Here is a 24508-nt window from a genome sequence, read left to right on the forward strand (position 1 = left end):
TTTTTGCCACATTCGCTTCAAAGAATAAAGCCAAAATGTGTTATGTTTGCAATAATATTGCAATATTTTACTTTGTATGAATATCTGAGCAGTGAATACTTACTCCACAGAAGGTATATTTTGAAGAAAATTTCTTTAGACCTCTCAAGCTGCTGGAATATACGAGAAATTTTTACGAATTTCACAAAATCGTGATTTTTGTCAGTATTGAGATGCAATTTGCTCCATGTTGTGATACAATGAAAACTCATCATTATACCCAAATTGTAAGAAAATGAAATTCTTTCTATAATAAAAATCTTATCGCAAAAAGGACAGAAAATAGCGCTGTCAACTGAATTTTATTGAAGGTGCTACGAGCGTTTTTATAATGAGCACAAGAACAGGGCTCATCTGCAACAACACATGTGTGACCATGACAAAATACTTTTAACCGAGAAAAGAATACTCTTTTTCAGAAAAGATAACTGAAGGTGTATTGATGCATTGATCTTTGGCCTTCCTGATAAAGAGTTCGAAAATCTCTCATTTTTTCAGCTTGCTTTTTTTCAAAAACCGTGTTTTATGAAACCTAGGACTACACTTACATTCTTTACCGTGTCCGGCCATGAGACTACTATAGCCCTTCTTAACATAAATCATGCTGTCTTGCTTGATCATTAAGCCTTGCCCAGTTTGTCCTATGTTTACTTTTCCACATATTAGCGGTATCTCATACTCATTAGATTGCATTCAGTAAACCTATTCTAGTGACGAATGGTGGAAGATTGACTATTCCTGTTGCTGTAAGTACATACACTTTTGAAAGCTTGCAAGGGGTGGAAAACAACAATGTCATATCTGCTGGCTCTTTTCCTAAAATTGTGAGACACCTTATGTACGTAGTACAGTGTAACATGCAAAGGTCATTGGTCATTCTGTTTTTCTTTTGGTCCTGTTTCCTTTAACTTTACTTTCTGCAGGACGGTTTCGCAAACGAGTGTGATGATACTGTTGGGGTATTGGCTGGTGCTATAAGCCCAGGAGTGCTAAGAATGCTCTGCCTTTTGATAGTGTGCATTCAAGATCAGTATAAAGAGGAATTGATACCACATGTATTCAGGCCACCCTTCAGAAGTCACGTTAGCACAAGGGTGAGGTCAGGCTTAAAAACCAGAATAAAAGACAAAAAGATGCTGGATATCCCGACAGAATCATCACACCCGTTTGCGAAAACCTCCTGCAGAAACTAAAGTTAAAGAAGACAGGACCAACAAAAAAACAATGACCAAAACCTTTGCAAGGTATACCACATCACGTGTCTGACACTTAAAAAAATAGCCAGCAGTTATGATCATAACATGTTGTTTTCAACCCCTTGCAAGCTTTTAAAAGTGTGGGTACTAAACAGCAAGAGAAATGGTCGATCTTGGAGCATCCGTCACGCGAATAGGTTTACTTAATGCCAATTTAACGTTTGTGGAAGTGTTTTTTATCAGGTAAACCAATGATCAGTGCATCACTACACGTTCTTTTATCCTTTCCGAGGGGTAGTATTCTCTTCTCAGTTAAGATTATTTTGTAGTGGTCACACGTGTTGTCACGCATAAGTACGGTTCTTATACTTCATATAAAAGCGCTCGTAGCACATTCATTAAATTCAGTTGACAGTCGGTGCTCTTTCCTGTCCTTTCTGTCGCTTCCTGAAGTTGTTGCGCTATGACTAGCACACAACCACGATGAACCAACTCGCCCAAATCAAACTCTTGTTACGTAACACGTATACTAAGTTTCATATAGAAAGAAGGAGCGGTGCTTTTAAAATAAAACTTTTTCAGATACAAAACCTAGACGGCATTCCAGGAAGTTCAGAAGGCAGCCACGTGACCAAATATTTTTCCTCTCTTGAATATTCCAGTAGTTCACTATTTTCAATGCAGCACGAGTTTTTCGAATACATTTGAGATGGTTGCCAAAATGGCTGGGACATTTGGCATAAAATGACCCAGCTGTGTCATTAGCCGTAATTTTGCATTACCTTTTTTGTTTTTTGTGTGTCCTGACTCAGTTTTGAGTTCGTTTTAGCTTCTTCTGTTTCTTATTATTGTATTGGTTTTTAATTATTCGCTAAAGTTATATGTGCGAAAGCCTATATATGTTTGCATGCACATGATTTCTCATAACCAATTGTTATACATCCACGAATACAAAGCTTAAACGACTGTGATTGTTTACATTTGAAAACACTATCCATGTATATTTTGTCGGCATCACTTCTTGGGAACGATTGTGTACATGAAGGCGTATATAGTGAAATCATGGTGAGTGTATATATTTGAAAGAATTATAAGTATATATTTGCCTGTACTTCATTCCTATTAACCGATTGTGTACATGAAGGAAAATTAAACTGGAAACCACTGGAATTGTAGATACTTGAAAGAATTATACGGATATATTAGCATGTATTTCATTTGTAGTCTCTATGTACTTGAAGCAGTACAATAAACTGAAACCAGTGTAATTGTATGTTTCAAGGAATTGTCAATAAAGTAAAACTGAAAAAATTGAATAAACATTTGAGGTGTTCCGTGTGTAGTGTACGTATACGTCAACATGTTACACATCTGGTGAAAAAAGTTGTGTAGCAGAAGAAAAGTTTAAAAGTTTTATTTGCCTATTAAAGAAATGCACTATGCAATGGCAGCAAGGCTTAATTTTCTGTAGTGTTCATCGTGCCTACACTGTGAAGTATATATAGATCCAGCAGAAGTTCATACACGATTGTACGTGTTTATATTTTTGCCCACACGCAATGAATTGAGCTCGACAGGTGGTGCATCATTGATAATCAGGACCACTTTCTTCAAGTAGTGTGCAATCAGTGCATGCTGATATCTATTAGTGCAGTCTAAAAGAATACTGGCATCCCTGCCATGGGCACTCAACACCCTTGTGCCCCCTTCTAGCACCCTCCTCAGAGGGAGCTAAAAAGTGATGGACATCGAAGGCACCCTTCTTCAAGGGTGTTTTTGTAACACCCTACAGTTTTTTTACATATGCACCCTATTCTAAGAGTGCATGGAAAAGCACCCTTTTTGGAAGGTGCTGAATTAACACCCTTGGGGTATAGTCCACGGGACAAGCTCATTTACACCCTTCTGGGTGTAAAAATTTTTACTGTGTGGCGGCGTCGGCTGCATTTTCGACGAAGGCAAAAATGCTGTAGGCCCGTTTGCTCTGATTATGGTGCAAGTCCTAATAACCCCAGGTTCTCGAAACATTCAAAGCCCTTCACTATGGCGTCTCTGATTATTACATGGTGGTTTTGGGACGTTCAACCCCACATAAAAATCAATCAGTTTGTAAAACCAACGTCGACCACAATGATCTGTCAACCTTGGTCTCGTAAGCTTTTACCGCCGCGCTAATAGAAACTGTGCCAATCTGCTGAAACCAGTATACCACGTGCTTTTCAGGAAGTTCTCGGCAAAATAGTGCAGTATTCACTGCTGCTTATGATGCATTTAACGCCGTCAAACGTCCCTTGAGCCGAACATACTCTAACCACCCACGCAAAACAAGATTATTCTCTGATTCTCAGGACTGGCGCTTCCCAAACAATGCTGTGCTACAACAGAAGTACTGCGTCGTAAGGCAAACTTGCGTTTTTATCGAAACACTAGACTCCTACTCAGATACATCACAGCATTTTTGGTCCAAAACTTCTCGCCACACACCTGGCAGCTCATCACTTTTGCCACCTACTCGAAGGCCGAGCGTTCAGAGTTTTCATCGTTCACAAGCTGTTCATCTACGCCACACTTATTCACTACATACATCACGGAAAAAGTGAAAACTAGCCTTTATCTCGGAATTCTTAACGAACATCTTTGCATCAGTGGAGCTGAGCACATTCCCGCTGACGCAATTATTCATGTGGATGCAGCCACGCGCAGTCGTTTGAAAACATCAGTTTCGTCTTAGCAATATATATATATTGATATGATCTGGAAAGAGCGCAGGCAGGTAACTCAGAGCAATATGACTTACAGGACACGCAAACAGCACTCTAATTGGAGACAGTATTCATTGAAGACGTGTCAATCATACCCAATTCATCTACAGCCACACAGACCGTGTTTGCATAATGATTTTGTATGAAAAATCTTCAATTCCTTGCACAACCGTGCACACTGCAGAATTCGTGCAGCTCAAAAGCTGATAAAATGTCATTTCGTGAGGTCGGTGCGATTCGTTACAACGGCAACCGAGTCGCTGGATTTCTCACACACTAAGTAACCTTGCACCAATATGCTCCTCGTCAACACTTCAGGGATTAGGGTCGCCATTTGTTTGCGACAGTTGTCAGCAGCCTTCTTCGCTCTTCTGCAACGTCCTAAAACAAACAATGTCTTATACCTGCAGTGTCTTCAGACTTGCTGAATACTTGAACCATGCACCAGGGGCACGTTGTCCTTGTGCATGTTTGGAGACCACTGAGACTGAGACTGCAACTTAGCATTCGTAACCTTTGTGCATCATACGTTGCGTAATGACGTTACTGGTTATGCTCTGTTTAATTGGTTATATTGCTGTGACCTGCTCTTAACTCTCGACTCACTACTTCCTTCTGAGGCTAACTCAGCAGAATTATACGCTCACGACCCCACGTCTTGTCGTTTCTGATTATTCACCATTTTATCGGTTACATGGCTGTAACCTGCTCTGAACTCTAGACTAACTAGTTTCTTCTAAGGCTAACTCGACAGCATTACATGCTCATGACCACATTTATCGTGCGACGACGGCCCGTCGCATTGCCCGTGATCGAGCCTGGTGTCTAAGCTTTACTGAAACCGCCATTACGACTGTCAACACAACAACATACGTTTCAGCCTAGGTTCTACGGTGCTTGTCTGACTGTCTTTCGTTTCACGTTGGCCACCGAGAAAAACTACTGCCACGCTGCGTTGGGCTTTACCGAGTTCTTCACCGAGTTACTGAAATCACCTAAGAGATCTCACAACTAACTCCAAGTCTTCGTCCGCCTGAGTAGCCCCGAAAGCTTCGCAGGTTTCTCGACTAAAGTCCTTAAATCACGCTCACCAATCCGAGGCACCGATACTGTGCTTTGCTTTTACGATCAGGGGCAATCTTATGTAGAGGTTTGAGCGACTGTTCACTAGAGATAACTATTAGCCGTATAAAAATTGTCTCGGGCATTAAAACGAAGGTGTCACAGTCGTCATAGTGAATGAACGCTACCCGTCTTATATGTTGTGAATTTTAGTGTATACTGCAACCCTGCGCCCATCAAAATCTACTTAAAGTATTGCTTTTTATTATTTTAGTTCTTCAGCCAGATGGAGCCAATATGGACGACCGAAACAACTCGCAACAAGCCTATCAAATGCGTAGTAGATAAAGTTCAGTCTGTTAAACGATTGTCAATTTCATTTAAAAGATGTAAGTTCAACAGAGGAAATAGGTAAGTTTTTGTGTTTTCACTACGTGTTTTCTGCTTAATATGTATGTTTCTTATCCGCAGATGCGAATCTGGAATATACGGAGTGCTTGATGCAGAGAGCTTAGATCAGATGGCAATATATCATAAAGGTAAGGAAAAATCATGTGCTTATTGAGAATAATCAGGATGTAATGCGCACCAGCAGCATGCCACCCATAATTATTTCATAATACTGAAGGGTTCGGAGCCTCCAGACGAGAATTCACATTTTGACGTCACCAACTCTTATCCTCAGTACACTGTAGTTTAAAATGAATAACATATAATTACAAGATACTGGCACATGGACCTCTGTATTTTCCAGTTTCTGATTCATGCAATTTACGCGTGAAATTGCCTGAAAAAGGCATGTGCGGAAAGTCGAAGGTACCTGATTTCTTGCCTACTTGGAAATGTTCATCAAACAGGTAAACGAAACTTAGAAGTGACAGCCGTGTGTAGTCGAAATCTAGACGTCGGTCAACCAAGTGGTTTCTTTACCCAGCACTAGAACCTCCTTTGAAAGCCACTTCTTTCCGTGGAAGTATCGAAGTGTAATCACTTGGCGGACATAATTTCAAGCGCTGAGCACTCTTTTTCAGAAAGTACTTTCACCGCAAAAGCGTCTGCTTACGCAGGCGTTTGGTATGCAGCGACACCATGGGCCCGAGCTAACGGGGCGGATTTGACACCCTCCCACGCCTAGCCGTTCGTGGCTTTGCCATGTCCTGAGAAAAGGGGATCCTGGGGGTTCAGTTGGCGCTGGATAATCAGACCTTCAAGGCTCCTCGGCAGAGGCAACACACCTCTTTGGCCCTGACTTCACGCAGACGGCGCCCCTGGGCTGACCAACCCAGGGGAAATCGGCAGTCACCTTATCCTATCTCTCTCTTTGCTCATCTTCGTTTTTCTCTCAAACTTTTTATTTGTCCTGTTATCTTCTTTTGTCCATTTACTTCCAAATTTCCTGGCGGTGAGGGTTAACTTTGTTTAGCCATCACACCTTGGGTAAATACATTATATAAGTTATAGTGGCGATGCATGGCTGGTGTCTCCAAGTGTTTGTAAATTAACCTTGTAGCGTCCTCTTGTTGGGCTCGGTGGTGGTTGGCTATTACCGCTGCCGAAATAAATACTCTCCGTATGACATATGTTCCTCTCCATCCTTATTGCTCCCTCAAGAGGTAAACTCTTAGTAGCTCGTGCTGGGTCTGCCGTCGTTGAAGCCTAAATAGATAGGACGGTGCGGAACCTGCGCCGTGCTCCCACTCTCCACACGCAGGATTGCCCAATAAAGTCTATTTCTCTTTTTCTCTCTCAAAAGGTGGCGCACCGAAGAAGCTTCCCAAAGTATGAAGTCATTTATAGTCAAACGAAAAAAAGAGAGTCCGAGCGGATTCACCATTCCTAGTGTCAAAGACTTTAACGTAACAAATTGAACCAGGGTACTAAATGACAAAAATGGGAAGTGGCGACCTCCTATCGGAGGCTCGAGACAAAGCACAAAAATACGACAAACTACTCAGGATTATATCATTTGGAGACACTCCTGCTTCAGTGGGCCAATACAGGTTTATGAACACTGTCCGTGGGGTAATTTCTGCTGATGATCTTATCGATCTGCGCAAAAGCGAAATGTGGGAAGTATGGCAAGATGAAAACGTTGTAAAGGTACAGAGAATAACGATAAGGCGTGACAAGAAACAGACCCCTACAAAACACACATTATTCACCTTTGGAACAAGCGACCTACCAGAATCAATAGAAACCGGCTATTGCAAGCTGCGTGCAAGAGTATACATCCCCAATCCTTGTAGATGTTTCAAATGTCAACGTTTCGGGCATGGATTAAAGAGTTGCACAGGGCGTGCCACCTGCGCAAAGTGTGCATCCATCCAACACATATCCGATGACTGCACCTCAGAAGCAACTCACTGTTGGAACTGCGAAGGAGATCACCCTACCTACTCACGATCATGCCCCATAAAGAAAAAAGAAAAACAAATCGAAGAACTGAAGGTCAAATTCAATCTGTCATTCCTAGAGGCACGTAAGCGTTTCGCACTTCACAACCCCTCTTCTAGCTCGTTCGCAGATATGACGCGCCGGGGTGCCGCGCCACATCTTTCTGCACGCGCCAATATCACACATGTTTAGTGTGGTCGTGGTCTTTGCCATCAGCTTCCCGGCTGGAGCAGCCTGTACTGCTCCGCCATGTGACAAACAACGTCTGCAGACTACCGTGTCTGCTGGACCCCGGACCACTGCAAACGCAGTTAGGTCCGAAAGTTCTGTGAACGTGCCTGCCGAGCAGGCACCATCCACAACCTCACAAGAGGTGATGGATACAAGTCCTACTCCTCCGTCGACTTAGAAACCGAAGGATAGGTGCAACTTTTTGGAGCGCGCCAAAAAAAACCCCTGAATTACGGGGCCGCCCAAAGGCCCTGTAACCTAAGGCAACACTTTTTGTGCACACAGCAACACAAAACGTTAAAATGACAGAAATACTACAATAGAACGTAACAGGGATGTTAAGGAGCCTCGACAATATCGAGAAACTTTCACACAAACATACAACAACTGTGCTGTGTGTGCAAGAAAATCACTTCAAATCGAAACACACCAACTTCTTACACAGTTAGGTTATTTTTCTGAAGGAGCGAGATGATGCAGTCGTGTCATCCGGTGGTGTTGCCATTATAGTTACTAATGGAACAGCCTGGACACATTTATTGCTTCCAACATCTCTTGAGGCAGTGGCTGTTCGAGGTGTTATATTCAACAAACTAGGAAACATTTGTTGTATTTGCATATTTCCGCATCACCGACTCAATAAACACGAATTCCAGTCTCTAATTGATGAACTTTCAGAGCCGTATCTTCTCCTTAAAGACTGCAGTGCGCATAACATTTTGTGGGTAGACTCGTGCTGTGATCACGAGGTCGTCTAATCGAGGAATTCCTTTTGTCTACTGGCACATGTCTCTTGAATTAGAAAATGCCAATATATTACAATATTACTAACAACACATACTAGTCAGTAGACCTTAGCATCTCGTCTCCATCGCTTTTTGTGCTCCTCAAATGGGAAGTCTTCAATACTTCTTATGGAAGTGATCATTTCCCTATAGTTATCATCAACACAATTGCAAATGATAGTCCTCCGCAGGTTCCCAAGTGGCTCATCCAAAACGCTGATTGGGAACAGTACCAAAAAGTTACTCGCTGAACCTAGAATGAGATGAGTACGCGAAGCCTAGAGGCTGCTGTGGATTACTTCACTGCTTTTTTGGTTGACGCTGCAAGCAAATGTATTCCACAAACAAGTGGACTCTCAGAAAAGCGACATGTTCCATGATGGAACGAAGAGTATCGTAATGCACGCAAAAAACAAAAGAAGGCATGCAAGTCGCTTCGAAACTCGTCGAAGACTGACAATTCAAACTATAAGAACATTAAGTCCCAAGGCAGGAGGAAGTGCCGACAAGCTTGAAGACAAAGTTGGCATACGTTTACATCGGGCATCACCTCTTATACATAAGCAGGTAAAGTTTAGAACCGGGTGAAAAGCGTAGAAGGAAAACAAGCTTATTCACTTCCTTTAGTAAACGCACAAAGCCACAGCTTGGAAGACAAGTCAAACTGAGTGGGCGCACACTTCGAGCAGGTTTGCAGATTTGCACACTACCCTCCAGATTTCCAACACTACAAGACAAGAGTGGAAAAACGTAAAGTAGACACAAAATGTACTAAATATGAGGCATATAATCAGCCATTCTGCTTGGCTGAGTTACAGGCATCTCTTACTTGCTGCAGCTATTCCCCCCGGGACGAAATGCTGAAAAACCTGCCTCTAGAAACTGAAAAAAAAACATTACTTTCCTTTTACAATGCTATCTGGTTTTCTGGCGTGATTCCTCCCTCCTGGAAAACGACCATCGTCCTTCCAATACTAAAACAGGGTAAGGATCCGTCCTCTGTTACGAGTTACAGGTCCATCGTATTAACCAGTTGTTTTTGTAAACTCTTTGAAAGATGATAAATCGCCGCATTATACACTTCCTTGAAACAAAAAAAGTCTACTTGACCCGTACCAGTGCTGTTTTTGAGAAGGTAGATTCACTATAGACCACCTGGTACGTATTGAAGCACAGACCCGAGACGCTGTTATCCACAAACACTTCTTTCTCTATGTCTTCCTAGATGTATAAAAGGTCTATGGCACAACATGGCGCTTTTGGTATACTTCGAGACCTCCCAGATTTAGGTATACGGGGTAGAATGCTGAGTACAATTGAAAGTTATCTGTCCAACTGGACGTTCCGTGTTCGAGCAGGCACTTGTTCAGGAAACAGGGGTGCCCCAGGGTGGTGTACTAAGCTGTACTCTGTTTTTCATCATAATGAATATATTGCGCCTCTCTATTCCTAGGACTATGTTTTACTGCACTTACTGCACTGTAGACGATGTCCAGTTCGGCTTTAAGTCATGTAACCAGGCAATGTGTGAGCGGCAGGTGCAGCTGACTTTGAACAGAATTTTAAAATGGGCAGATGAAAGCAGGTTCCGGCTGATTACACAAAAAAGTACTAGCGTGTCAATGTCTAGAAAGAGAGGCATTCATTCCGAACCTCACATGGAACTACATGGCCAGCGCCTTTCAAAAAACACTGATCACCAATTCCGAGGCCTAATCTTGGGCACCAAGCTAATCTTTATACCACACATAAAGTATCTAAATCACAAGTGCTTAAAAGGGATGAACATTTTAAAAGTCTTATCACGCCCTACCTGGGGTAGAGAAGAAAAGTGTTTGATGAGTTTATATAGAAGCCCTATACGGACAAGCCTAGATTACGGGGCCATAACCTATCAGTCTCTGACACCAACAGCCTCAAAGATGCTCGAGCCTGTTCATCATCTTGGCATTCATCTTTCCACGGGTGCTTTTCACACAAGCCCCGTGAAAATCTTGTCAATTGAATCAAACTAATGCTCTCTCCATTTGACACGATCCTACCAATCTTTTGTCTACTTCCACAAGGTAATTGCCGACAAACAACAACCCGTACACTCCGCCATCAATGACTTCTCCAGTTCTGTCCTGTTTAACAACCGCCCTGCCATATACCAACCCTATGCACTTCGTGTAAGGACTCCCGCCGAAGAGACGAGCTTGCGGCTTCTTTAACACAGTTTGGCTGCTCTCGCTGTATATGTCTCGCCTTGGCAGTGGCAGCTGATAGATTGCGATATGTCTTTTATACAAGTCACGAAGCTCACGCCAAATGCACATATTAATGCATATTTCGTAGAACTGCAGCAAAAATACTCATGCCCAGAATTTTATACTGATGCCTCAAAAACCCGCCTTTCTCTCTCTTATACAGCAGTCGATCCACCTTTTTTATTAGATGCCGGTATTCTGCACCTGAACACCAGCATTTTCACAGCAGAGGCTTATGCTATACTGGTAGGTGTTAAACTCATAAAACAACTAAAATTACAAAGTGCTGTATTCTACACAGTATCCCTGAGCGCTGTGAAAACCCTTAAAACACTCGGAAAGCAAAGAAACCCCACTTTTTATCTCCCTTTACTCAATCCTGTGCACAGTGAACGCACTCAATACACATGTCATAGACTACTGGGTGCCAGAAACCCATGAGATACAAGGAATTGTTTTGGCGGACCACTTAGCTGCAACCACCAAAGAAACAGCTACCAGTAGATCAATAGTGATTCCTGCACTTCACTTGAAACCTTTCCTGAAACAACAGCTCAGGGCCTACTGGCAGAGCACGTGGGACAGACACACAGATAATGAACTCCATGCTATTAAGCCGCAACTAGGTAATTGGCCACCACTATCAAAATCACGACACACAGAAGTAACACTAACAAGGCTTAGAACAAGGCATACACACTCTACATATTCTTGTTTTCTGTCCTGTGGCTATCCACCCCTATGTGAGAGATGTGGAGAACCACTTACGGTTCTCCACATTCTCGTCCAGTGCAATGAACTGGATGCTTTAAGAAAAAAGCACTTTTTACTGCCCTACCGACAGCAGCTCGCACTACACTCTGGGATGCTCATTGGTAGGAATCCGCTTTTTAAACTGCAATCACTTTTCGCGTTTTTAAAAGATGTTCATAGCTTTCACCACATATTTCGAGGTGATCCGTAGCGTGATCTCTGTACCGTGGTCGTGGCTGCGGTGACTATATCATCATCATGGTTTTATTATCATCACATTTCGCCATCCACTTTCACTGCACATACCTGGCGCCACTGTCATGATTTTACTACTTCCATGTTTTTACCCGCGTTAGCGCGAGAAATTTCAAGGCCCCTTTACAGCCACGCATCTTATCATTGTTCATATATCTAGTCTATTGAAATGGCACTCTTCGGCCATCAATTGGAGTTGCGCCAATAAAACGACCACCACCACCACCACCACCACCACCTACACCACCACCACCACCACCACCACCACCACCACCACCACCACCACCACCACCACCACCACCACCACCACCACCACCACCACCACCACCATCATCATCATCATCATCATCATCAGAGAGTACTTTCTTGTCCCATATTTCACTCTCTTTTCCAGAGTAAATCACGGCTTGTTGAGGCATAATACAGTGATTCCCCAAGAATGGGTAAAATATTTCTCCCAGAACAAAGCTACAAAACGCTACCCGAAGCAGAGTAGCATGACAGTACTAAAGAGAGTAGCAGTACACCTCACAAAAAAAAGACAACAGACCGTGGGCTGAAATTGGGCTTTATAAAGGCCTTTCATAAATTTTCTTACACGTGGATAGAAAAAATAAAATAAAAAAATAAAAACAGTGAGTTAGACTTAAACTATCGACCTGTATATGCCCTGAACAATGCAAATCCGACACAGTAATCGCTACACTACACTAAAAAACGGCAAGCGTACAGGTTTTGCAAGTTATTAGTAATGCTCGTCATTTCTAATTTCTTGTTAGAAGTGCAGATTTTAGTGTCTTCGCATTTCTCAAAACCAGCTGAACTGTAGCTAACGTATGTCATGTGTTTTTTTTGTGCTTCGTGAGATCAGGCCATCTCCCTAACACGTGTTTTACACTAGAAAAAAAGATCACCACAACCGCTTATTTGCACTGACTGGCTCGTCGTTAGTCATTTCTGTATATGAAACATCATGCTTCTGAAGTGTACACTAAATATAGTTGGGCTTTTTTTCCTCTTTAGAAGTACTTTAGGTCATTCTTGTTCACGTTGTTGTTCACGTTCTACGACTAAAGCCATAATTCTTCCCTGTACCGTACCGTACGTTAGGCTTACGACAGCATCCTCCATGCGCGATGGTCGTAGAAAAAACCCGAGTATTAACATAAGGAGAATGTCTTAGGTGTTTACATTGAGTTGCGATTGTGATCGATTGAATAAATTAATAGCTGTTTATTTCACCACACAGATACGAAGCTAAAAATGCGGATATTAGCAGTTCCCAGCGCCCTTGAGTGCACAGACATCCACTGGAGTGGGCTGAAAACGCTGTTCTTTTCGTTAATAGTTTCTAATGACTCCAACAGATGCAATACGTTCTACTGCCTATATATCTGTTTATTAAGGAGTGCTAATCAATCGTGGTGTGCCGGCACATCTAAATGTCATCATGAACAGGTGTATAACCGCGTTTCACTCAATAGTGCCTCAAGAATACCTAAGCATTCTATTCTCTTAAAGAGAGCTACGTTAGAAAGCTGTTTCACTCTCTCAATTCAAACAGAGTGATATTGAATTTCACTCTATTTGAGGCTTTGCGAGAATAAAGAGTAACTTGTTCTTATTACTACACCGATACCCTCCGCAGTTTTTTTAGTGTCCTCGAAACCCGTGAGCAAAACTCAGTGAAGGAGCGTTATAGTAAAAGGTCGTTATAAAAATAAAAAGTCGCTTAAATCGCCCCTACAGTTAACATGATCTGAGCCCTGGTCCCGGTATAACCCTGCGTATTTCTGTGTAAAAACCTTTGAAATGGTCGGTTTTCATGTCGGATAATCTGAACTGCAGAGCCTCTGAGTTTGGTCACTCCACGCAGAAGACTGCCACAAGGATCACAACATGTTCTCGAACAAACCAACGTAAATTTATTACACATGCAGAAGAATAAAAAAGCGTCACCTCTCAGAAGATTTTTTTTATGCTGTGCAGGAGCTCTTGGTCAAGCTAAAATATATCCACAAGTGGTCGTAAAGAAACAAGTGCAATTTTTTATATTGTTTCCGACATAACGCCTATGGTACAGAGAACACGCAAAATAAGTGCTAAAAAGTTCAATAATTGATTGCGTTAACTCTACCACGCTAATGAACGTGTGGTGGTGCATATATACCATCAAATATTTCAATTTTACGGTATTGCTCAGATAAGTGCACGCCAGTCTTTATATTAAACGTATCATTGCGTGACGAACCAAATTTATTCGCTGTTAAAAGCTTGACGAAGCTAATCGATAAAAACACCTACCACAACGTTTATTAGCGTCTTGTTCGCAATACATTGCAGAGGTGGTTTCTGGGTGCAATGTTTGTACATATTAGCGCCCGTCCACACATTTGAAACCCGCCTAATTTTAACATCTTTAATATTTTCCTAGAGATTGAATAAATTTTTAACCTATACAACCACACCTGCTAAATATCATACTTTTGCATTTAGGTTATAATAATACTGGTCCCCAACAAATTGATCTTCAGGAAAGCTTCAGCGAGTGACACTGTCGTGGTAGCTGAGGGAGACACATAACAACAATACATTCATAACTAAAATATCCCCACCCAAGCACTCTCTACAAATGCTTAACCACGAAAGCTGAAGTATTAAGGCCCGGTGTTTAGCAGTGCGCACAAACTGACGCTGACGCACAAACCGACGCCTTTCAAAATTATTATTTACACGTGCGTGCTTCCGAATGAAGTTAGGCTTACGTATGGCTTGGGTTTACCACAGCCTTTATTTCACATGCCTTAGATTCAGCCTCGCATGGTCACGGTTATGGAAGAGTGTAATGAATGGTTAAACGTGTTTTGCATTGTGCTAAAAATAGATATTGTTTCTCGAACGACAAGTGGTCACGAACATTGCCGCCAAAGCAAAGGTACTGCTGGGAAGAGAAAGAGAGAGCAAAGTTTTTATTTTGCCACTAGAGAAACTCTCGCACAAAGCGAGCGTTTGCTCTTGCGATCGCACTCCGACAATCATCACATTGATGCCGCAACACCACGTTTATGCAAGCGTTGGATATTACAAGCTAACTCACAACGCAGTCAATGGCACTCGTGCTTCGGTACTATTCTGCGAACGACGTAACGGATACCAATGGAGACCATTTATGTCATCGCTCCCGCACGTTTTAGGGGCGAAGCTCCTAAGAGTGGCACCCGTTCGTCCTTCGTCGTAGTACGTACCATGTCTTACGCTTTGACCTGCAAGGTGGTGCGGTGAGAGATTTCTCTTGTGCGTTCTTGAACAACATTTAAATTCACAGTGTGCGCGTTAACTAAAAGCCGAAATCTCCTGTCTCTCATTCTCAATTAGCATTCATTGGCATGTACATTGAGCACTATCTGACAAGAGAGGGTTGCTACGTTATACTCGCCGGGCGTAACCTCCTTGGTTTTAGAAAGGCTTAGCGAGAGTTGGGCCGCAGTGCCATAAATACAGTGAACTAGTATATACCATGAACTCGAGGGGGTTAAAGGTGGGAAGTAGACAAGAAGCGCAAGCTGTAAGAAGTGTGCGTGTGCCACCTCTTGTTTGGTCTTTGGAATGTCCGCTGAATGGTGGTGCTTCTTTATTCAGAATTTATGATGAAAAGATGGGAGATAGTGGCACTTGAGGTGTTGACTAGATGGACGAATAGACACACAGACATATGCATGAACGGACGCACGAATGGCTGCACAGATGGATGGACACATGGATGGACGCAGGGGCGTATGCATGAACGAACGCAGGGACAAACGCACGGATGGACGTTCGGAGGCACGAAAAGACGCACGCACAAACGGGCGGATGGACGCACGGACGGTCACACAGATGGATGCATGGACGGACGGAAGTAAGAACGAATGGACAGGCGGATGCTTCGCTCCACTCTCCATCATTCACCCCGTGGATATGCTGCCATTTTTTTATTTTTGCTTTTTCTACGCATATAATGCTTTCGCTGTAAAATTTGCCGGCAGACCATTTATACTTTACCACGTATAGTGTCTTTAAGCATTCTAGACAATAAAAGAGAAGACGAAGAAGTGTGTTTTGAATAGGAGCTACTTCTGCTAACTCCAGCGTATTTCAGTGGTAATTTAAGTCTGTTGATCGGTTTTCACTGCCTCTTTGAAGGGGATGGATGTAGACTACCCCGGGCGCCTCCGGCACCAGCGGCGTCAGCGGCGACCGCCTCCAGGAAGCGGATGGGCCAAGCGAGTGACAGCGACAGTGAAGATACTCATGCTTACTATCTCAGCAGTGAGGACTTTTCAGATGACGGTTTCCAACCTTTGCTGAGCCGCAAAGCGAAGAGGAGGAACATGAGGACATCCTCATCCTCAACTATTCAAACTGTAAGTGAAGCGGCAAAATCGAACACTTATACCATCCTGTTTCTGCCTGCACTTCCTACCGTCAGCATGAAACGCTTTACCAGACAGTCTGCGTCGAGGCCTCTGGAAACACTCGTGCCAAATGAGATCACGGACATAAGAGTGAACGCCAGAAACAATATACTGGCTGTTGACGTTTTGCATGCAAGTGCGTTGGGCGTTCTGTGCAGTGTAACTGACTTGGACAGCAACCAGGTCAGCTCTCATGTTCCCTTGGGATGTGATGTAGGAACCAGCGTGATTTACGACATAGATGTGGCTATTTCCAATAGTGACTTACCATTTGTTGTCAAGTCAACAACTGATACTCCAATTGTTGATGTCACCGGGCTAGGCAAGTCTTGCTGTGTGAAGATTGCGTTTAAGAGCACATCACTCCCCTTTCATGTGAAGGTGGGGTACTTTAAACATGCTGTGCGGCCTTTCATTCCAAAGCCTCTCCAGTGCCGTAAATGCATGAAACTTAGACATATGAAGAGCGTCTGCGAGAATTTGGTGGTATGCCACCGCTGCGCCGAGCCCCATGAAGCGGATAAGTGCGTCGCAACTGTCAAGAAATGCTCTAATTGCAATAAATACCATGAAGCCACATCGAAGGACTGCCCGCGGATTCAGAAGGAAATTCAGAAGGAAAAGGAGATGGTGCGCGATCACTCATCTCATTGAGAAGCCGCAGCTAAAGTCAGAAGGCTTCATTCACGTCGGCGTCCGTCTTCAAGGACGCCCGCTACCTGCTCGACACGTTTGCCAGATCCCTCATCAGTACCACCTCCTTTGCCTCCCCAACCACATGCCGTGGGAAAGGCTGTAAAGGACAAAGCCTGCGAGCATACCGTAACTGTGACAGAGTGGCCTGCACTTCAAAGGGAAGCAGCATCAAACGAACCGAAGGAGTTCATGACGGCCATTCGGTGATCCCGGTTCGATATCTTTCCAACCAAGACAGGCAAGTGACTGCAATCGTGCAATCAATAAATGCCACGATTCGCACGCTACGGAGCAGCATACAATCTCCGTCTGCAAAGAGCGCACTGCAAATACTGGATGCACTGAATCCAGTTCTTGCTAACGTCCTATGAGCACAATGGCTCAACAAAATGTCATCTTCGGCACTGAAGTTAAAAGTGAGTCGATTTTTCAGTGTAATGCCAAAGGCACAAAGTCCCGTATCTCGGACTTTCGCCGATTTGTTCGGGTCAATCAATTCTCTATACTTGTCATATGTGAACCAAACGTATCAACGCCTTATATATTGTCTGGTTATGAAGCTTTTTGTTCAGCCGCTTGCGAAGAACGAAGCAAAGAAATTGTTTACATTCGCACAGACTTGACTTAGCCTCCGCACTCAATAAGTTCAAATGACGACAATCAGTACGTGTGTCTTCGTGTAAAGAAGAATGCAGTTTTGTTCAAGCTGATTGGTGGATATATATCTCCGTCATCGCGATTTGACTGCGACAGAATAAAAGACATCCTAATGAGGACCGATGGGCCTTGGATCATCACCGGTGACTTCAACGCCCATCACATGCTTTGGAGAAGCACTAGGATAAATGCCAGGAGCCGGAGCATGGTTACATTCGCTTCCGATTACGACCTTTCCATCATGAACGATGGTACCCCAACATATCTGCTGGGTCTCACGTATGGCAGTTGCCTTGACCTGACATTGGTGTCACGGTGCTTCTCTCACAAAGTTAAATGGTTTTGCGATATTGAGACTCATGGGAGTGATCACACACCCACCTACATGAGGATCGATGGTATCATAAAACATTTCTCTTCCGGTGTTGTAATTTGCACTGACTGGTCGATTTTTACATCGCGTGTTGAGGATGCTTGCCAAGAAGGCCTCGCCTGCAGCCTGGAAAATACCATAGCGGAAGCTATGCAAGCGTTCAATTGTAAATTACCATTTTCGTCTAAAATAACACAGTTTGACATCGAAATGGAAAGATTACGAGCTATACGAAGGCGTGCTGAACGACGATACAGACGCACAAGATCAATTTACGATCTGAGGGAAACAAGACGGCTCCAGAAAAAGATTCAACGACGCATTTACAAGCTGGAGAGCGAACGCTGGAAAGCATTCTGCGACTCTCTAGACCCTCATAAACCGCTGTCATATATCTGGAGAACAGTTCGTGGTCTTCGCTCCTCTCCGCAACAACGGCACTCTTTTAAAGCTTTGGCACTCCATCATGAAAAAACAGAACTCGAGGTGGCTGAAGAATTTTGCACGAGAGTTGCCGGGAATATTGTCACGCAGCAAAGGACGACGCAGTTGTCTATGAGGAAAACAAGTTTATTGGAGCGAACCTGTGCTCCCCTAACAACTGAAAAAAATTGCCCGCAGCTTCCCTCGGGGGAACACTGTGGAGGATGCGGAGCATATAATTGGTTAACGGGGTGTTAAAGTGCGACTTACTTGGGTCGATGGCTAAATTGGTTAACGTGGTTGTGAAATGGGGTGTTAAATTGCGCCTTACTTGGGTCGATGGCTAAATTGGTTAACGTGGTTGTAGGAGGGGGTGTTAAATGAGTGAACACGTACACACGTATGCGAAGGGGCGGCGCTGGTCGAAGGGACGTCGATCATTGTGTTTGTGGATTCGTTTGAATTCGTTTCACCGCGACCTTGGACGTCGACGCGCCGTACAAACCAACCGACGAGCGGCAACTGAGCGAGCGAGCGCCGACCTTGAGTATATATACAGCGCGACGGCGCATGCACTGTCAGCTGTCGAATGTTCGAGAAGGGGGAGAAGCGCAACGGCGCATGCGCGCGCGTCAGCTGCCGATGTTCTCGAAGCGCGACGGCGCATGCGCGCGCGTAAGCTGCCGATGTTCTCGAAGCGTGACGGCGCATGCGCGCTACATTATACAGCTAGCGAATGTTCGTGAAGAGGAGAAGCGCACGCGGTGTGTAGAGGAGGAAGGGTGCACAGATGGTGGAGGAGTGAAGCGCGCGCGGTGTGTAGAGGAGGAAGGGATGCACAGATGGTGGAAGAAGGAGGCGGAAACTTGCGGACGGCGCCGCACTACAAGCCTCGATTATTAGCTGCTCCGCATCTAAAATACACAGGCGGCGAAGCAGCGGCCAGCAAAACGACGGGCACGCAAGTGAGCGTCGGCGATCGAATGACGCGGCATCGGCTGTGCGGGAATTTATATCCCTCGGCGCGTGGGTTTCTCGAATAGTCGAATTGTATCAAGAACGCCGTGATAGCGTTTGTTAAAAACGCTGTTCGTTCGAACAGCACTTCCAACAAACAACGCTTGAAGCGTTGTTTCTATCGAACAACGCCTGAAGCGTTGTTCGATAGCGTTTGTTCGAAACGCTGTCGTAGCGTTTGTTTGAAACGCTGTGAAAACGGTGATAGCACAGGCCGGCGCAGCCAGGCCGAAAAAACAAAACACAAATAAACAAACCCAATGCATGGTTCGCGGCATTACCCCCCTCTAAGAGTGCATCGACCCGATGCTAACATAAGGGACAGTCCACACAAATTAAAAGTTCGTCTTTGTCCGTAGAAAGGTTTTAAGCGAACCACATGGACGACTTCGGGCCGCGTGCGTCGTCGTGATGTACGGCAGTCCCCATCGGAGATCACTTCGTATGTTTGTTCGCCAACACGTCGTAGAATCTGGTAGGGTCCGAAATAGCGTCGTAGAAGTTTCTCACTGAGTCCACGTCTTCGAATGGGAGTCCAAACCCACACACGATCTCCAGGATGGTACTCGGCGTCTCGGCGTCGGAGATTGTAGTGTCCGGCATCCACCAGTTGCTGGTCTGTTATACGAGCTCGAGCGAGCTGGCGGGCCTCCTCCGCACGTTGGTGGTATCCTTGGACGTCGCCGTTGAGGTCGTCGTCTTGTACGTGCGGAAGCATGGCGTCGAGCATCGTAGTCGGCCGTCTTCCGTAGACGAGCTCGAACGGTGTCATCTGCGTGGTTTCTTGAATAGCCGTGTTGTACGCAAACGTGACGTACGGGAGGACTTCGTCCCACGTCTTATGTTCAACGTCGACGTACATAGACAGCATATCCGCGATTGTCTTATTGAGCCGTTCTGTTAGTCCATTAGTTTGGGGGTGGTACGCCGGCGTTCTTCGGTGATCTGTGTTGCTGTAGCGTAAGATTCCTTGCATGAGCTCCGCAATGAAGGTCGTTCCGTGGTCCGTGATTAGGACCTCAGGGGCTCCATGTCGCAGCACAATTTGGTTAATAAAGAACTTCGCAACTTCTTGTGCAGTTCCCCTAGGAAGAGCGGTGGTTTCTGCGTACCGCGTCATGTAGTCTGTCGCTACGACAATTCATTTGTTCGCGGATCGGGATGTAGGGAACGGGCCCAGAAGGTCCATTTCGATCTGTTGGAAAGGCCTCGTTGGGACGGCGATCGGCTGCAGAAGTCCGGCTGGTCTCGTCGGTGGTGTTTTTCTTCGCTGGCAGTCACGGCAGCTCCAGACGTAGTGGGTGACACCGGATGAAAGGCGGGGCCAGAAGTATTTCGCCTTGATTTTTGTAATCGTGCGAGCTGTTCCGAGATGTCCGGAAGACGGGTCGTCGTGGCACGCTTCCAAAATTTTGTCACGAAGGTCTGCGGGGATGACAAGTAGATAATTCGTTTTCGTTCCGGGGTTGAAATTCTTCTTCACTAGGATGGAGTTTTTGAGGCTGAATGCTGGTAAGTTGCGCTTCAACGCCCTAGGGACGGCGACGTTGCGTCCTTCGAGGTAGTCGATCATGGCGCGGAGGTCAGGGTCGGCACACTGCTGGTTGGCTAGGTCGCTCTCTGTCACGGCTCCGAACAACGCGCTGTCTTCATCGGAGTCCTGTGGTGGTGGGTCGACGGGGGCGCGGGACAGGCAGTCGACAGCGGAGTGTTTCCTGCCGGATTTGTAGAATATTGTAACGTCAAACTCTTTCAGGCGCAAGCTCCACCTCCCAAGACGACCAGAGGGGTCCTTCAAATTGGCGAGCCAACACAGCGCATGATGGTCTGTCACAACCTTAAACGGTCTACCATAGACCTATGGGCGAAATTTTGAAATGGCCCATATGATAGCCAGGCACTCTTTCTCGGAGACAGAGTAGTTTCTCTCCTCCTTCGACAGACCACGGCTTGCATAGGCGATTACCTTTTCGTAACCGCTTTGCCTTTGGACGAGGACGGCACCCAAACCGATATCACTGGCGTCCGTGTGCATTTACGTTTCGGCGTTTTCGTCGAAATGAGCGAGCACGGGCGGGTTTGCAGGCGTTGTTGCAGCTCGCAGAATGCCTTTTCTTGGTCGTTTTCCCAGCTGAAAGGGGGGGCGCTCCGGTCGCCGAGCTGAGCAGACGTGCTCCGAATAAGCTCCTCAGTTTTTGCTGATTGCGCCGCCTTAATTGCTTCCAATAGATTGGATATCAACGCTGCAGTGTCCGTGAACATCCCTGGACTCGATTGATACTATTTTTGGTCCGGCCAACCGAACTTTTTGTCAATTTTTGACGTTTTCTTCACTTGTACGACGCTAGGCCTAGCGGACCACGCCTAGGCTTAGCACGAGTACGGCCGGGGCACGTAGCTGCGTTGGTGGTCGGCCCGGCTCGACGCTCGACTCCTCATCGCCGAAGGTGGCCTCGGCCTCATCGCAGCTCAACGTCGTTTCCCACAACCGTTTCGCAGCCCTTGCTACGGAAGACATGGACTTGTGTGCTGGCGGCAACGACACTACGACCACCGACACGATCAACGACCAAGAGGTGCTACGCAGCACCGGCCGCACCGCAGTCGTGGTGCGCGGCAACGACTTACACCCAAGCGACATCGCGGGATGGAAAACCTCCGGAAAACAAGTAAGCCAACGACTTAATAAGCCCCAGCTTAACGAAGTTACCCAAAGCAGCAAGCCAACTCCGCCATTTAGTGAAGCTCAAGCAAAACGCATGGTAGCGAGAATTACTAAAGCGTCCCGCATGCCGCTGAATTTGCCGCGGGAAGAGCAGAAGATTGTAATACGACCGAGAGGAGGGCTATTCCTAGCAAAACTGGAAGCTGACATCGTAATGTCCGCAGTAATAACGGCAGCCAAAGTTCCCAAGACCATAGCGAAAGCAGATACGATCTGTATTAATCCCACGCAGAACATCATCGTGATCAGCACGCCCTGCCCCGCCGCGGTGGTGTAGTGGCTAAGGTACTCGGCTTCTGACCCGCAGGTCGCGGGTTCGAATCCCGGCTGTGGCGGCTGCATGTTGTAGGCCCGTGTGCTCAGATTTGGGTGCACGTTAAAGAACCCCAGGTGGTCAAAATTTCCGGAGCCCTCCACTACGGCGTCTCTCATAATCATGTGTGGTTTTGGGACGTTAAACCCCACATATCAATCAATCAGCACGCCCTATGAAGAACGAGCACTTTATTATGCAAGCGTACGCTCTCTGTACATTGGGGGCCGTAGCTACGAAACGCATGCCTACTGCACCGCGCCTCACGGCACAGTGAAAGGAGTAATCCGTGGCATCGCAGTACAGAACACTGCCGAAGATCTGCACGGGAATATTGTTAATCAAGCAAACCCGCAGGCCCTTGAAGCACACAGGATTGAAAACACTACATCGATCGTCATTTTGTTCGCAGGAACAAAGATTCCCAACTACATAAAGTATGGCTCCATTATAGTAAAGTGTGGATTATACGGACAACACCACAACGTATGTAAGCCATGCGGCAAAATCGGCCATCGAGCCGATGTATGCCCCACGCCGGAAACCAAGATCTGCTTTGCGTGTGGCGCACCTAACCCGACGGCAGACCACGCGGCGCGGTGCAAGCCACGTTGCAAACTGTGTAACGGAGCCCACGCCACGGGCACGGAAGGCTGTACGAACAAGTACAAGGTGCCCTTCGTAGTTACTCAGCGCAGATGGGAGCGCAGAAACGCGGCGTCAACGTTTCCGTCGAAAGACTTTCCGCAGCTGCCACCGCAACAACAGAACGAAGCGCATCTATCAAAGAGAGGACGCAGCCGCTCTAGGAAGCAGGACAAAAGCAGGGGACAATCGGCGAGCCGCGGCAGAAGCACCGACGGCAAGCGCAGCGAAAACATGAATTACAACCGCAACCAGCAGCGACCGGGCAATGTGATAAATGGGGCCCAAGCAATCAACCCGCAAGCGGCGAACCGCAATCCGCTCAACCACGTAGCTGAAGCGAAGGACAACACGATCCAGTCACTACGCAATGAAAACGACTAGCTCAAGCGATGCATCACTGAACAGAGAGCTCAAATGTAAGAGATGAACGCTAAGTTGAACCAACTCATCAACGCACAGCAGCAGCAGCAGCAGCAGCAACAACAGGTGACTCCGCCACCGCCACTGTCGCCGCCGCAGAGTCAACCAAGACCCCCAACGCCAAAGGAAAACAACACAAACTTAGCCATGTAGGTACAAGTCCCAGTTACTACGGAAGCTAACAGCGCAGAACCCGAAACGATCGACGTTGCTAGGACAAGCGAACCGGCACCCAAGAAGCGAGCGCTCAAATACGCACATGAATGAAGAGTCAACGTTAGGCTGAACAGCCTAGAAGAACGTCAAGATCGACTAGAACAGACCATGAAAGCCAACTACGAAATCCTGAGCCAAGTAATCAAAGCTACTAACGATCGCCTAGATGCTACCAACGCACGCCTCGACACATTGGTGACACCCGTACATGGCATGCAGTCTACCATACAAGGAATACAGACTAAGTTGGATGCACTAATACACTTGCTGACGGCGTCAGGACTAATCCCCCAACAGGCCTTCACCCGACCGCAATAATGGACGGGACAACGGCAACAGGCACCACTAACCACAGAAACAGAGCACAGACACAACAGCATCATCTCCTCATATGGCAATGGAATCCCAACGGCATACAGGGGAGAAAAGCATCGTTACAACAGTACATAAAACAAAGCACCAAGAGACCCGACGTTTTAATACTACAAGAGACGCAGAGTGAAACCCCACCGACGTTACCGGGGTACAGATCCTTTGCGAAGCCCCCCAGCGCACGAACAGTTGGGAAAGGCGCAGGGCAGGGGGTCTGCACCTTGGTAAAGAAGAATCTAACTTCAATAGATCACGAGCTGCTACCCAACGGCGCCATCGAGCACAGCACGGTTGAAATCGTCACCGGGAAGCGCAAGCGCCGTGAAAGCACTTTTATAATCAACGTGTACAGCAATCCGAAGCACTTCCAGCAAGAATTCCGCACCCTTGTGCACAAAGCACAACAGCTCGCGGGCTCCAACGTAACCCTACTGTGTGGAGACTTCGACGCTCAACATATGGCATGGG

The 24508-nt window shown here is 45.9% G+C and overlaps 2 protein-coding genes across 4 annotated transcripts in view; both read left to right on the forward strand.

The window, feature by feature from the left end:
* LOC119185068 (uncharacterized) overlaps nucleotides 1–24508 on the forward strand; it is a 70784-nt gene that overhangs the window by 8366 nt on the left and 37910 nt on the right. Inside the window, exons 2-4 of one of the 3 annotated variants that reach the window (XM_075874078.1) lie at nucleotides 5334–5470; nucleotides 5531–5598; nucleotides 15909–16129. In XM_075874078.1, coding sequence (XP_075730193.1) covers nucleotides 5334–5470; nucleotides 5531–5598; nucleotides 15909–16129 — 426 coding nt within the window. The remainder of the gene's footprint in view (nucleotides 1–5333; nucleotides 5471–5530; nucleotides 5599–15908; nucleotides 16130–24508) is intronic. The other 2 variants (XM_075874079.1, XR_012886235.1) reach the window with 2 other exon arrangements.
* Nucleotides 20867–23413, forward strand: LOC142772113 (uncharacterized). The gene is made up of 2 exons (XM_075874244.1): nucleotides 20867–22323; nucleotides 22552–23413. The coding sequence occupies exons 1-2, from the start codon at nucleotides 21863–21865 to the stop codon at nucleotides 23411–23413; spliced, it is 1323 nt and encodes a 440-aa protein (XP_075730359.1). The 5' UTR covers nucleotides 20867–21862.

This window comes from Rhipicephalus microplus, chromosome 9 (genome assembly GCF_043290135.1).
Source record: "Rhipicephalus microplus isolate Deutch F79 chromosome 9, USDA_Rmic, whole genome shotgun sequence".
Lineage (NCBI taxonomy): Eukaryota > Metazoa > Arthropoda > Arachnida > Ixodida > Ixodidae > Rhipicephalus > Rhipicephalus microplus.